This window comes from Filicampus tigris, chromosome 9 (assembly GCF_054856515.1).
Source record: "Filicampus tigris isolate MCC_2025a chromosome 9, RoL_Ftig_1.0, whole genome shotgun sequence".
In the NCBI taxonomy this organism is placed as follows: domain Eukaryota; kingdom Metazoa; phylum Chordata; class Actinopteri; order Syngnathiformes; family Syngnathidae; genus Filicampus; species Filicampus tigris.
In genome coordinates this window covers 25,740,715-25,754,297 of record NC_141225.1, presented here as the reverse complement: position 1 = coordinate 25,754,297, position 13,583 = coordinate 25,740,715, and the positions used below count along the sequence as shown (strand labels likewise).

Here is a 13,583-nt window from a genome sequence, read left to right as displayed (position 1 = left end):
GCAGGCCGTCTCGAGCCTTTGATGACGCGCCGTCTTGTGCAAGAGTGAAAAAACCCAAGGCAAGTAGTGGAGCAAAAATAATGATCATGTTCAAATCGAGAGTTTATTTTAGCCTTGATGCAACTGGGACATTTGACGGTTGTCCAGGGGACTTCTTCATTTCTTGGCCGGCGGCGGTGGCGGCGGCGGCGGCTGCTGCACTTGCTGCAGCTCCTGCTGCTGCTGCTGCACTTGCTGCAGCATTTTCCTGAAAACACAACAGAAAACACCAGCATCAAGAAAAGCAGCAAGACAAATATCCAAAAGAAGTGAAGATCACCGACGAGGCAAAATCTGGACAGGGAAATCCTCAAGGCAACACAAAAATGAAGACAAAGGTCAGGACAAGACAAAGATCGTGACGGGACAAGCGTCCGGCAAAAAGCTCAAATTGACATCTTGACAAAAACCGATGGCAACGTCAAGTCAAACACACGAGAACAAAGATGACGTGAAGGAATTGTCCGTGTCTCTCACTGCTTGAGAAGGAATTCCTGGTACTCCTCGCGCGCCTCAAGTCTGTCTTCAAGAACCTCAAGACCCGCCTGAGCCACCTGGCCCAGATGGTGCGGACGCTCATCGTGCTCCAGACCGTCACCGTCGGACGGACCGTCCGGGAATTCCCGGTCCGAGAGTTCCCGGTCCGGGAGTTCCTGCGACATCGGTTCTAGATGATTGGTGAGCAGAACCGAGCCATCCGGAGGAGGCGGGTAAATCTTGTCCGTGGCTGCATTTCCACTGAAGCAAAACATAGCACGGCACACACACACACACACACACCTCACTCTTGGCTCCAAATATTAGAAAGCGCTCGGAATGAGCGCATACGCAGAGCTGCCTGCATATACATATTGTGCACGCACGCACGCACGCACGTCTGCATGAGAGTTGACATGGATTGCGTGTTTTCTTTTCTCTCACCTGACTGGCTCCACTTGTACTGCAGGTAGCACTGCAGCATCTGAACACAAAGGTATGAAACACAGCAGTTAGACACATGACATCCCCGCCTAACCCATTCATACAGTCTCCAGACATCCCATCCATACACACGTGACACTTTGCACATACAAACATTTGCGAGTTGACTTTAAGCGTGCGTACATCCGTTTTGATGTGGCGGCTGCTGGGCTACTTCCGGACTTACTTGATCTTATTTTCTAACACGGATTGGTCATTAGCGGAGCCCTGAGCCACTGCGACGTCATTTTCCATCGACAGCGAGTCACCAAAATGGCCGCCCCCTGACACGGACAAAAACGGGGGCATTTTGCCGCTTAGCTCATATTCCACAAAGGCAGCATTCATCCCCATGTCATGTTTCGGCCAGCGGAGGCTCATTCAACGTATTGCAAACAATTCGCGGGGGGGGGGCTTGGTTGACTCCCGCTTTAAAAATGAGGCGAAGCTACAATACTTCCTCTTCTCATTCTTCTTTCAAGTTTACAGGGAAAAAAAAAACAAAGTGTGCCGGCAGTGAAATTACAACCAAATATACGGCAGGCAGAACAAAACACTCTTATTAAACTGTGGCAAAAAAAATAAATCGAATACAAAATCTGCAAGGAGGGATGCATTTTCCCATATTTCCAACGTAACCCCTGCTGATCTATTTTGGCCTTATTCAAGGTGAGCCCCAATTGAGCAGCCGCCACTTTGTACCTCGAGACCATCGCTAGCCGAGTTCAGCTAGGCGATGTCTGACTTGCAGAAAGCGCGGCGCGGTCGGCGCCTCGCCGGCTGCCGCCCGTACGCAATGTGGTACTGCGCCGACGTGTGCGTGCATGCGAGCGGGCGGGCGGGCGGGCGGTCGGGCGCACCTGTCACGTGGAGCACAAGGAAGGTGAGCATCACACCTGAAGGAAACAAAGGCAGAGGCATGAGCCCAAAAGCACAGAAGGGAAGCGCGGCCGCCGCTCACCGTTGCCGAGCGTGAAGGCCATGGTCCTCTTGCTCTTCGTGTCGGCGTCTAGCTCGACGGCGCTCTCGCTTCCTCTTTATAGGCCCCTGCCGGCCGCCCCCGAGACAAGTCGCAGCTAAACGGACCCGCCCGCCCGCCCACCCGCCCGCCGGCTGTGTGATTGTCGTCTTTGACGTCAAACAAAGGTTGCCCGGAGCCGCTGCGTGACTCGCGTCGGCCGAGCCCCTTTGGACTGCCCCTGGCTCCGGCTCGGGAAGGCCCGGCCCTCATTTGGACCTTTGCGGAATGGCAGCGGCGCAAGGTCCGCTGAGAGTTTTGGACGCGCCCCTAAAAAAAGACAAATGTCGGCGGGGGCTTATGGGATGCAATTCTTTCAAACTTTCTGGCCGCCACTTTCTGGCGTTCGGTCGACAGGAAACGTGGGGGATGCGCGGAAGCCTCGGGTGGATGCCCGGGGGCCCCCCGCGCCGGCCCCGCCCTCTGCGTGCAATGGAAGCTGCTTTGGGTTGTTTGAGGGGAACAAAGTGTTTGCCTTGAACCAACTCAACACTTTCCCGTGCACGTTCAACAAAAGTCCCAAGACCTTTTCTTTCCATGTCTTTTCATGCACCTTCATGAGTACCAATGCATGGATGGATGGATGGATGGATGGATGGACGGACGGACGGACGGATGGACACACGGTGACGTGAAGGGTGCGCACTCTCATTCTTGTGTCACGGAAAACTTGATACTTGATATTGCGCGACCGCTTTCCGTGTTGTACCCTGTACACAAACCGGACATTTTTTCCAGCGGTACGCGCCAAAACACGCACGGTGGCTACTGGGACCAATATTGTGTCGGTGGAAAGAATGAAGGCTTAGGGTCAACACAAAGGTTCCTCATTGTATGGCGTGTGCGCAGCGTGAGGTGGGAAAGCGGCGCCACACAACTGCCAAAGTTGGGACGCCTCCGTTCAAGGACCAAACAGGAAGAACCTGCTTTTGAAGTGTAGTTCGGCCAAACAAAGATGAAATCGTCAATCAAGCCGGACGCCAATGACGGAAAGGCCTTGTTGCATTTGTTCCAACTTTGGACTCTGCCACTCTTGGTGAGCAAAGTTGTGGCAGGTGGGAAGGCCGCTTTTTGTCCAGACGGCAAATTGCGGCTGCAATGCCGCCAGGGTTTGGATCAGCGCCCATGGAAGGCCACTCTCGAGTTTGTGCGTTTGGGCCAATCGGCCGTGACAAGAAGCCTTGTGAAAACGGGCAGCCCCGGAGGAGCCCCGGAGCAGCCCGGGAGCAGTCCCAGGACCCCCCACCCACCACGTGGAGCAGCCCCGGGACCCTCCGCCCACCACGTTTCACAGTCGGGACGGGACAGCTTTGCTCTTTTTTTTTGGGGAGGGGGGGTCCCCTTTGTGCTTGGCTTCGACTTGCCATCCGACAACACAAAGCTGATGTGCCTGGACAAAGAGCTCCCGTTTGATCTCGTCCGTCCTTTGACATTTTTGGACCGATTCCTTTCCGACAGCGGTGGCCTCTATGCTGTGTCCCACCAGGCGCACTTTGGCGCAAATGACGTACGGAAAGGAACGTACCTTGACCTCGGCCTTTCATTTCTTTGCAGGTTCTTCTGGGCTCTTTTGTTACCGTTCATATTCTTTTCTGGTCCGTTTTCCAACCGCAGCCACGTTCGGCGGGGAGGTTGTCTCACGGATGTTACATTTGTGAACAGCTACAACTGGAGTCACAGGAACATACGCTGCGCGGGGATGGCATCTACCTTCAAAGCGCTCGTCTCAAATGTTCTGCCCCATCTCCTGAGACAACGCTCTCAGTTGCTACCTCTGGCTCCGCTCAGCGTCGCCATCGGTGGAATCAAAACAAAATGGCCCCGAAAGGCATGCGACACGGTTACATTTTGGGGGGGGTTGTCGGCTGTGCGGCTCCTGCGTGTGGCGCGCTACCGCTCCGTCCGTTCTCGACGCCGTTTGGCTGAAATACTGACGACAACTCGCAGACGAATGCTTGTCACCCTTGAAATAGGCTGACTGACGGATTCAAAGTTGGAAGACACCGAGGGACTTCCTGATTCTTGCCACACCACAACAGAAAAGAGGGGAGGCTGAGGGGGAAAAGGGGGGAAAAAAAAAAGGACAACCATCACCACTAGTCACACGTTTTCTTTTTAGGGCTCAGGCCCGCTATTGGAAGTCGGCTGTGTTGTGCGCCTCCATGCGGCAACCGATTGCAATCGTTATTTTCTCCTCGGGGGCGGCCTGGCTCTGTGGCAGTGTTCGTTTCCCAACCCGCAGGTTGTGGATTGGATCCCAGGCCGCTGTGAGCATGTCAAGTGACAGTCCATTGACCGTTGACCTCCATTTTTTAGCACGCTACTTGCACAGGACACTGCGTGTGCGCGCGTGTGTTTGAGAGTTAGTATATTCAACGCCAACTGACCGTGGTGCGTGTTGCAGTTCAAACTTCCCAACTTGAGCGAATGGGCAATAAAGGGACTTTTTGAACACGCATCGACTCAAATGTGCCGCCTGCCATGGATTCGCACCCGTCGACGCAAATTGCACAGTTCATGTTTACATTGCGCACGTACACTTAGCCAGAAGGCGGCTTAGCGCTCTTTAGCATACCAACACGCACGCGTGACATAGGTGACGCACGCACTGCGGTTTGCTCGCACGCCGTCACGTTTTGGCGAGAGCCGGCAACCGAGCCATCAATCCTCACGTCGCGAGCCGCTTGGCCGCTCGTCCGCAAAGAAAAGCGGACGCAAAGCCGGCAAATAAGAAATACAACGGAAGGGAGATGAGAGAAACGGGAAGGCAAGGAAAGAAAGGAGAAAGTAACAAGGAAAAGGAAGAACAGAAAGGGAGGGAAAACCACGGAAAGAGGAAAAAGAAAGCAAGTGAGAAAAGATGAAAAAGAAAATAGAAAAAAAAAGCAAGGGATGGAAAAGTGTGGGGAAGGAAGAAAAATGAGGGCAAAATCAAGACTGAGGATAAAGAGAAGGGAAGATGAGAGCAAGAAAACAAAAACAAAATGAAAGTAAATGCAGAAGGAAGGGAAAAAACATGAGAGGCATAAACAAAGAAAGGCAGAAAAACAAATGAAGAGATGGAAAAGCCAAAATCCAAGGGGGGGAGGGGGGGGGGAAAGAAGAGAGAGAAGACAAGAAAGCCAAGCCAAAGGGAGGCCGAGGAGGAGGAGGAAGACGCCGCTACCGCCGCCGCCACCGCCGCCGCCACTTTGCCCCAAAACCGGCGCAACCCAAGTGAAGAAAGCAAGAACTAGCCGTGTTGCTACACGAGCTCTTTTATTGGGCTGGGGACAAACACCGACAATAAAAGAGAGCACACATCTTCTGGAGGCGCCGCAAACTTTTCCAGTGTCTATAAATAGATCAAGTATTCACGTGGCAGCCCGCAGGCCGGAAGTCATGACCGTGTCTGTGTGTGTGCGTGTGTGTGTGTGTGCGCGTGCTTATTGAGCTGCGGCGGTGGCGGCGGTCTACTGCTGCTGCTGCTGCTGCTGCTGCTGCTGCTGGTCCGGGGCGGGCTCGGGCCCGTCGTGGCCCGGCGCCGACATCTGCATGAAGAGCTCCCTCAGCTCGGCCATGTCGTCATCGGGCGACGGCAGCGGGCGGGCGCCGGGGTGCTGCTCGCGCTCTTCGATGAAGTCCCACAGGCGCACGTTGTTCATGAACTGCCGGCAGAAAGCACAGCGCGCGGTCAGGGCGGCTCGCCCGCCGGCCGGCGCCGCGGCGCTGCGGCGGGCGCTGACCCGGATGTTCCCCTCCGAGCTCAGCTGCTTGCGCGGCTTCTCCGCCTCCGCTCGGCTTCCGTCCGGGAAGGCGTGGAGGTACAAGCACTTGCCCCCGAAGGGGCACGAGCCGCGGCCCTGGTCGAAGTACTTGCACGCCTTCTTGCTGCGCACACACAAAGGGGAGGAGCCCTGTAGCCGGGTTCGGCTTAGGGTTGCCGCCGCCGCCGCCGCCGCTCACCTCACTCCCGACTTGAAGAGCTCGATGAGGTTGTCCTTGTCCTCCTGCTCCTCCACCCAGTACACCGACGGGATGACGAACTCCGACACCAGGCGGCACTCCGGGCAGGACCTGAGGGCGGAGCCGTCACGCCGCACGTCAGGCCACTTTTGCCGGCCATTCATTGGTCGCGTTAGCTTAAGGCAAGCCGGCGCCCCGAAATGCCCCGCTCGTGCCAGTCCCCGCGGAAAGCGCCCGCCTCGCTGTTTGCAGGGCCGCATCATGGCCGTTGGCCAACACTTTTCCGTCTTGTCAACGAAATTCCTTCATTTTGACATTCGAGACTACTCAAATGCCACGACAAGACTTTTGAAAGATTGACCCAAGACGCCACGGCCAACGAAGGCATCGGCTTGCGATCGTCGGATTGGATGCTTTGAAAGAAGGATCCGCAATTGGCGGTCGGCGAAGCGAGAGCGACGACCTGACGACCTGACGGGGCGAGAAGCCTTGAGCCCACCATTTTGTATGCGTGCGTGCGTCTCACTTTGGGCGCACGCGGCCACGGAGACGTCCGCTCTCAAAGAACACCAGGACGGCCGGCGCCACCGTGAGGGGAGCCGCGGGGCACTTGGAAGGGACAACAACATTTCCGGCGTTCTTCTCATTTGTAGTACAGCTGCGACGCCAAGCCAGTTGAATTAAGGCAACGCGGCAGACTAGGGCTGTGCAATTCAGCAAAATTCTATTACAATTCTGACACTCCATATGACAATTACGGAATTGGCATCATTGTCAAAAACTATTCTTAGTAGGATATATATGCAACGTGCTAGGTTTCAAATCATACATTTGCACCTTTTGGAAAAATGTTATAAGAAGTCATTTTGTGACTTTTGTGCGGCCTTTCCATTTTGGACGGCTGAACATGTTCTTGTTTTGTAGCCCAACACAGTTGATGGTTTGAATAATGACCAATGACCAAAATGATCCTGATCTGAACGTTATTCTCCATAATGGAGCAGCACCGGAAGACACGCCGGCCCCGCGACCCGTCGCATGACACGCGGTGACGTGTGCCTTCCCCATAACACGTCACCCGACCCTGGCGCCGCCGACTTGCCGCATCGTGAGACATGCGCTCGCCATGACGTCGTCGCACGACAAATGACCAGACGTGTGAGCTCACTTGATGATCTTGTTGCTGAAGTTGCGCGTGCATCTCCACTGTCGGATGCACGCCAGGCAGAAGATGTGACAGCACGAGGACAAGATGCCAAAGCGGCGCTCGGACGGGATGGCCTTCTGCACCACCACCTCCATGCAGATGGAACACACCTCCAAGCAAACAGATGAACAACAACAACAACAACAACGAGGCCTTTTCAAAATCATCATCGGCATCATCAAGATTGCTCGAGTGACCAATGACTAACGTAACGGATCAACCAAAAACCGCAGATCATAGACCGAGCCATATGCTTTTCAGGTCAGGGCCGATATCGATATTGATTAGTAGCAGTCACGGGGGCCATAACCCATAGTTCCAGCCCAAATTCATTTTGGAAAAGCACAAATATCGAGCATTTGCGTATTGAACGGTTTTTCAGATTTGCATAATGCTATCATTAATGGTTGCCAATATACATCTCTGTTGTCAAATAAAATACTGACAAAAAGGGAGCCCCCGCATGAAAACTTAAACAATGGCTCCGGATGTTTTCAACAGTAAATAAAGTCCTCCAAAATGTCAAAATGACAGAAATGTTAAGGTCTGACTTGTTTGTTTTGATTTCAAAGGTGCAGAGTGCTCCCAGGGTCGGCAGAATCTCTTTGAAAGTGAACTGCAAACTGAAATCTGAAATACTTCCTTGAACGGGAACGGATGTATTATCGGCCATCAGAGACTCGTCAGAACAGAATAGAATTTCCCTGCCAAAAAACGTTGGAAGCTGTCAGTGTACTGGCGCGAGCAATAACGTGAACCCGAGAAGTGGAGCCCGCTGGCTGGAAAAGGTCCAAAGGTATTAGGAAGCAGAGCGGGCAGGCAGAGCAAGAACCCCGACAGCCGTCAGATGAGCGAGCTGCAAGGCCTTTGCAAGGCCTTTGCAAGGCCTCTGCGAGCGCATGAGACGGAGCCATACCTTGTCTTGGCTGAGCTGCGCGGCGAAGGCTTTCTCCATGTCCCGCTCGAAGGCCAGCAGGCACATCTGCGGGCCCAGCAGAGCAACACGGTGACATCGCCGTCGCGCGGCGGCCACATCACAGCGCCGGCGTCACCTTTTCGTGGGCCCGCCGCTGCTCGGCGTCGTGCGGGTGCAGCACGCGCAGCCGGCACACCTCGCACTGGTCGCCGTGGAGATACGGGCAGCCGTCCTCATAGAAGCAGCGACCGGCGGCGGCGTACGGGCACAGCTGGGAAAGCTCCTGGTAGGCTCCGCCCATCTGGGGAGGAGCTACGCCGGCGACGGCCGCCCGTTAGCCGTCGCTATTTGCGCGTCACTCAGCGGCGACGGCGTCCCACCTTGTTCTGGCGCCGAGGCTTCCAGGCCCGTCCTGATGGCGTCCACGTACGAGTGAGGAGACGCGGCGGGGATCTCGGAACCCAGGCTGACTGCCGCGCCCCCGAACACGCTCTCAAGCTGCCCCACTGAGTCACACACACAAAGGAGCTACTGTCGATTTTCCTTCAATCGTGTCGTGCTCATCAGACTGTTTTTGTGTCATCGTTAGGCATGGGCCGAAAGTCAAGCTTTCGCTAAGCGCTAGCACGGCCGGCGCCGGTGATGAGCTGACGGGACTTCTCAGCGTTGCACAATATGATTGGCTGCTTGCAGAGTTGAGTAAACGAGACACTTCTTTGAAGTTCATTGGGGATAGTCACATTTTTTTTTCTCCTACTTCTCGGCGAGCCGAGAGGGGAGGGGTGAGAAGTTACGCACAGCGCAGGGGGGAGGGAGCGAGACCAAAGAGAATACAGCTTCCCTTTTGCTCTGTTGATTAACGTGCGTTGTCCTTGAAAAAAAATTGGCGCCAACGTGTACTACTTAGCCCCAAGGACAACAACGGTAGCCCACGGGACTGCTCTAAAAAAAGCTCGCCAGTGATGGGACACTGTGAATTACTAAGAGGAATTCAAACTGAAAAAGAATGTGAAGGTTAATGTACCAAACAGTCGATATTTTGTTGAAAAATAATGGCTGTTCAATGTTTCATTTACCTCAATATTTCCCAAAAAGGAAATTTTACAGCTGTAATGTTAATACTGCACAATGTTTGAAAATCATGCAGTCACAATCGAATCTCGGCCCATGCCTAGTGTGTGTGTGTGTGTGTGTGTGTGGGTGTGTGTGTGTGTGTGTGTGTGTGTGTGTGTGTGTGTGTGTGTGTGTGCGTGTGGGGGTGTGTGCGTGTGGGAGACCTTGTTGACCTTGGGCCTCTCTCATTGGCTTCCTGGCATCAGGTCTGACAGAAGCTCCGCCTCCGGGACTCGCCTTGTTCTCTGAAGCTCCGCCCCCTCCTCTGTAGGACGGTTTGATGTGGTCGTATCTGCAAAATGTCCGCCGTCACGTTAAAAACTCGACCAGGCGCCTCCCGCGCCGCTCAGAAAAGAAAAACAATCGAAGCGAGCATCGTCTTGGCTTCCTCACATCCAACCGTCACTCGAGCAATTGTTTTGTACAGCAACAATTGCGATACGGCCAACAGTTTAGCTACACCTGTGTTTTGTGCCGGTGTTGCTGTGTGCTTGTTATACACAACGTTGAGATCATTTCCATGGCATTAGGAAACATGTCGAAAGAAGGTTATGGTTTGCGAGGACGTGACCTGCATCGTTCTCCGTAGGCGCACACTCCTCTCTGGTAGAACTTGCAGATGGTGGAAGGCTTGCTGCTGGACGGGTCGTGAGAAAACATGCAGCGGCTGCCCTCCCGGCACACGCCGTGAAGGAAGTACCTACGGCGCAAACACAACATCAAACCAGACGGCGCACCTATGACGTCACGCGGCTGTCCTTTCCACATAAACACCAACTATCACTGAACCAAAAAAAAAAAAGATTGTCTCGCCAAGTACCATTTTTGGAATGCGCTTGATGAATGCCAGACGTTCGTCTTAAAACAAAAAGGCGCGTGCCCGCTGATCCACAAACGCACCGTCAACAATACACAGGCACATGTGAACATTTACAAATGATAAATCATGATCAATGCACACACAACAATGAAAAAATGGTACGTGAATTCAGATATACTTGTCGAGCTGAAAAACGTGTAAATTGGGGATATATTAGTGTGAAGAAATTTGAGACAACTCTATCCCCATTCTATTAGAGCTCAATCATGTTCAAATAAAAACAAATCTCAAATAATTGTTAAATTATATGAAATAATGGGCCTGACCCTGACCTAACCCTTTTTCCAGCCACTGCTTGTTGCAGATTAATTTCTTGTTCCAGTAGTAAAATAGTTTGCAAATATCCCACCTTGAGTCACAGTCAAGAGTAAGCCTTTTATGACAACATCACATCAGCAACCGTGCTCACGCTGGACCATCCCCCCCAAAGAAGGTGTGACCAAATCCTGCGCTGGTACGACCAACTGAAAAAGTTAGTTGCACCAGTGCTACCAGTCCAAACGTTAGGGTAGCGCCCTGCTTGGGGGAATGTTGTGTAAAACAGAGATAAAGACAAAGTGCAATCATTTGCAAATCCTTCTCAACATATATTCACATTGAATACGCTACAAAGACAAGATGTTTCAGGTTAATGAGGATCAACTTTTATTTTCGTCAGTATTCACGTAAACAATAAGCATCATTGTAAACATGAAATACCTTGTCTTTGTAGGGCAATCAATTGAATATTGGTTGAAAGCGATTTTCAAATGATTGGAATCTTTTATTTACTCCTTACATGTCCCACCTTCGTTGGAATGGGAGTTTGTCAACAAACGTAAGAGGCCCAATTACTTAGCAAAAATGAAACAGGTTGTATATTGACATTACCAGAAAAAAAAGATGATTTTATGTGAAAACCTTCAAATTACACAAGTCCTAATTTTACACGGAAACAAACTAACTATATGACAAAGTCATAACTTTATGGGGAAAAAAAAAACACAGCAAGGTTTACAGGAATAGTTGAATTATTACGAGAAAAAAGGTTATCCAGGATATATGGAGACAGAATACAGTGGTACCACTACTTACGAACGTCTCTTCATACGAAATTTTCAAGTTATGAAACGCCTCAACAGGAAAATATTGCCTCTTGTTACGAAAGAAATTTCAAGATACGAAAGGTTAAAAATACAGTGTGGGCTGCCACTCGCAGCGCCGGAGTTTCCTTAACGCAACATACTCTTAGCTGCTCTGCCATTGGCTAGCCTAGCATCTTCCTGGCATCCCATTGGCTAAGAGGGACCTCTACCGTATGTGTCTATGTGTGCAGATAGACAGGTAGATAGATAGATATGTGATAGATATGTCTATGCAGCATCCTCGTCATTCGCCCCTCGGGTCATGAGGTGTTCCGATAGTTTTACATGAATTAGAAACGAGGAAAAGAAAAAAAAAGGAGAAAATCTGGGTTTTTTTTGTCCAAACAAACAAAGCAAGAGATAATAGAAAAGTATGAAAAGGGGATGCGTTTGGTTGATCTCGCCAAAGAATATGACCGTTATGTATCGACAGTCGTCACGTTATTAAATCAGTTCTTTACAAAACGCCAGACAAAAACCACTTCTGAGAGACAACATGAACCATGAGGACAGCAATTAAAAGGTAAACGACCATCATTTTTATTCTTTACTCTATTCTTTGTTTTTTTACATTATGCACAACTCTCATTTATTGTGCAATAATCTAATTGTAACATGTATTTGTTACATGTTTTGATGCATTTTTATGCTTTATAAAACATTTATGTCTGAATATTGGGGGGCTTGGAACGGATTAGGGCATTTACATGGAAAACGCGTCTCTAATTACAAAATGTTCTACTTAAGAAATTTCTTCCAGAACCAATTAATTTCGTAAGTAGAGGTACCACTGTACTACCAAAAAAAGCCAAAACAATGAGAATAAAATCCAAATCGAACAACAATGAAGTAGACAGTTACTGTATTCATGCGGTGAAGAAAATTACAGTAGATGTTGTTGCTTTGAATTTGCAGACTCCTATATTTCTTTGCCGATTTGATATTCAAGCACTATTTGGAAAAACAAATGAGAAGATACTCACCGGTTACCTGGTACTTGAATAGTTTATTTCACGGAGTATTTAGTTAGTCTACTTTGGATGACTACTTCTGACTTTGAGTACCCTAAAGTAACAGTCGTCTTCACATTTTCTGTCTACTCGGCACACTTTTATGACAAGTTGGGTTATTGCTATTTGGAACATCGATATCGAAAGTAACTAATAAATTCGGTTTAGTTTATCCCCATGGTTTGGAAGTGCGTGCCGCTGGCGCATGATAATAACGTCACTGTACATTCGAAAATAGGAATTATCAATAAATCGCAGGGATATCATTTGACCTTTTTGTGGTAAAAAAAAAAAAAGACGATACTCTAATAAGCGGTGATTTGAACCCAGCCAGGATGCGGATCGAATGAGGGTATAAGAAGAGTGTAGCCTGAGAAGGCTCGAGAATGGAACCGCTAAAAACATTAGCATAAGGCTAAAACAGACAATCACGCACACGCAGATAGACGTGCAGCACACAGACGGACAGGCAACGGACGGACGGGATGATAGAAAGGCGGTCGGTTGCTCGGACTTACCGGCAGGTGACCTGTTTGGTGCTCATCTTCCCCACGGAGCCTCCAAATGTTTGCTACGGCTAGCTCCGTTAAACTAGCTAGCTAGCGTTCACTTGTGTGCCCGTTTGACTGACAGCGGCGTTCTGCACAAACACGTCCGGCTAGCAACGACGTTTCGGCTCGTCGGCTCAAAAATGTTCCGGCCGAAAAAAACAAAACAAAACCTGAACCAACAAGTGTTTTCTACTTGATGAGCAGTCAGACAAACCTGTACTGTACAAACTGTTTGTCCTATGTGGCTTGACAAATTAGAGCTCAAATTTGATTTTCAAATCACGGTCCATGAGTTGAAAAATAAGAAACTTGTAATTGCCTTACGGCACGTAACAAAATGTTCTCTGTGTTCAAAAGTGCTCTATAGATTACGTTGAATATAATTCATTAGCCATTATTTAATAAATTATATTTTCATGAATCTATCCATCCGCTCATCCTCACGAGTGTCGCGGAAGTGCTGGAGCCCATCCCAGCTGTCCTTGGTCAGGAGGCGGGGTACACCTTGAACTGGTTGGCGGACAATTGCACAATAGCCATCAAGTTGAAATTTATTTCATACAAAAAATATCAAACGTCTTTCCTTACATTACGTAACCATACATCCATAAATGTTAAGGTGGTATGTTTATAATAGACAAAATAATTATTTGAACAATAGAATAAAATGAATTCACATAATTTGCAATGCATTTAATTATAATTCATAAACACATTATTTGATTCAAAAATCCACATATAAAATGGTTCCTTTGACGGTTATTTTCATTTTATGCTATTGGGATAAATGAATAAAAAATACTAAATACATTTTTACTCA

At 49.9% G+C, this 13,583-nt stretch overlaps 2 protein-coding genes across 5 annotated transcripts; both read right to left on the bottom strand.

The window, feature by feature from the left end:
* Positions 1–84: 84 nt before the first annotated feature.
* LOC147142809 (uncharacterized) lies at positions 85–5,115 on the bottom strand. 3 transcript variants are annotated; one of them, XM_086040248.1, is made up of 5 exons: positions 1,961–5,115; positions 1,860–1,895; positions 961–1,000; positions 517–777; positions 85–247 (listed from the first exon to the last, which is right to left on the bottom strand). In XM_086040248.1, exons 1-5 carry the CDS (start codon positions 1,980–1,982, stop codon positions 157–159), a joined length of 450 nt encoding a protein of 149 aa, XP_085896374.1. In that variant the 5' UTR covers positions 1,983–5,115; the 3' UTR covers positions 85–156. The 3 variants fall into 3 exon arrangements, with proteins under 3 accessions (XP_085896374.1, XP_085896373.1, XP_085896375.1); XM_086040247.1 differs by having other exon boundaries at positions 1,860–5,115; XM_086040249.1 differs by lacking the exon at positions 1,860–1,895.
* A 141-nt stretch (positions 5,116–5,256) lies between these two features.
* On the bottom strand, positions 5,257–12,895 carry mkrn2 (makorin, ring finger protein, 2). 2 transcript variants are annotated; one of them, XM_086040244.1, is made up of 10 exons: positions 12,731–12,895; positions 9,770–9,898; positions 9,363–9,490; positions 8,466–8,591; positions 8,222–8,397; positions 8,086–8,151; positions 7,131–7,279; positions 5,963–6,073; positions 5,743–5,887; positions 5,257–5,664 (listed from the first exon to the last, which is right to left on the bottom strand). In XM_086040244.1, the coding sequence occupies exons 1-10, from the start codon at positions 12,754–12,756 to the stop codon at positions 5,470–5,472; spliced, it is 1,251 nt and encodes a 416-aa protein (XP_085896370.1). In that variant the 5' UTR covers positions 12,757–12,895; the 3' UTR covers positions 5,257–5,469. The 2 variants fall into 2 exon arrangements, with proteins under 2 accessions (XP_085896370.1, XP_085896371.1); XM_086040245.1 differs by having other exon boundaries at positions 9,372–9,490.
* Between the last annotated feature and the right edge of the window lie 688 nt (positions 12,896–13,583).

Coding starts and splice junctions, on each gene's coding strand:
- LOC147142809 (XM_086040247.1), bottom strand. CDS start 1,920: ATGCCTCTGCCTTTGTTTCCTTCAGGTGTGATGCTCACCTTCCTTGTG. Junction 1,001..1,859: donor CCTTGTGCTCCACGTGACAG/GTGCGCCCGACC, acceptor CTTTGTGTTCAG/ATGCTGCAGTGCTACCTGCA. Junction 778..960: donor GTACAAGTGGAGCCAGTCAG/GTGAGAGAAAAG, acceptor GTTTTGCTTCAG/TGGAAATGCAGCCACGGACA.
- mkrn2 (XM_086040244.1), bottom strand. CDS start 12,756: ATGAGCACCAAACAGGTCACCTGCCG. Junction 8,592..9,362: donor AGAGGCCCAAGGTCAACAAG/GTCTCCCACACG, acceptor TGTGTGACTCAG/TGGGGCAGCTTGAGAGCGTG. Junction 5,888..5,962: donor CTCTTCAAGTCGGGAGTGAG/GTGAGCGGCGGC, acceptor GTGTGTGCGCAG/CAAGAAGGCGTGCAAGTACT.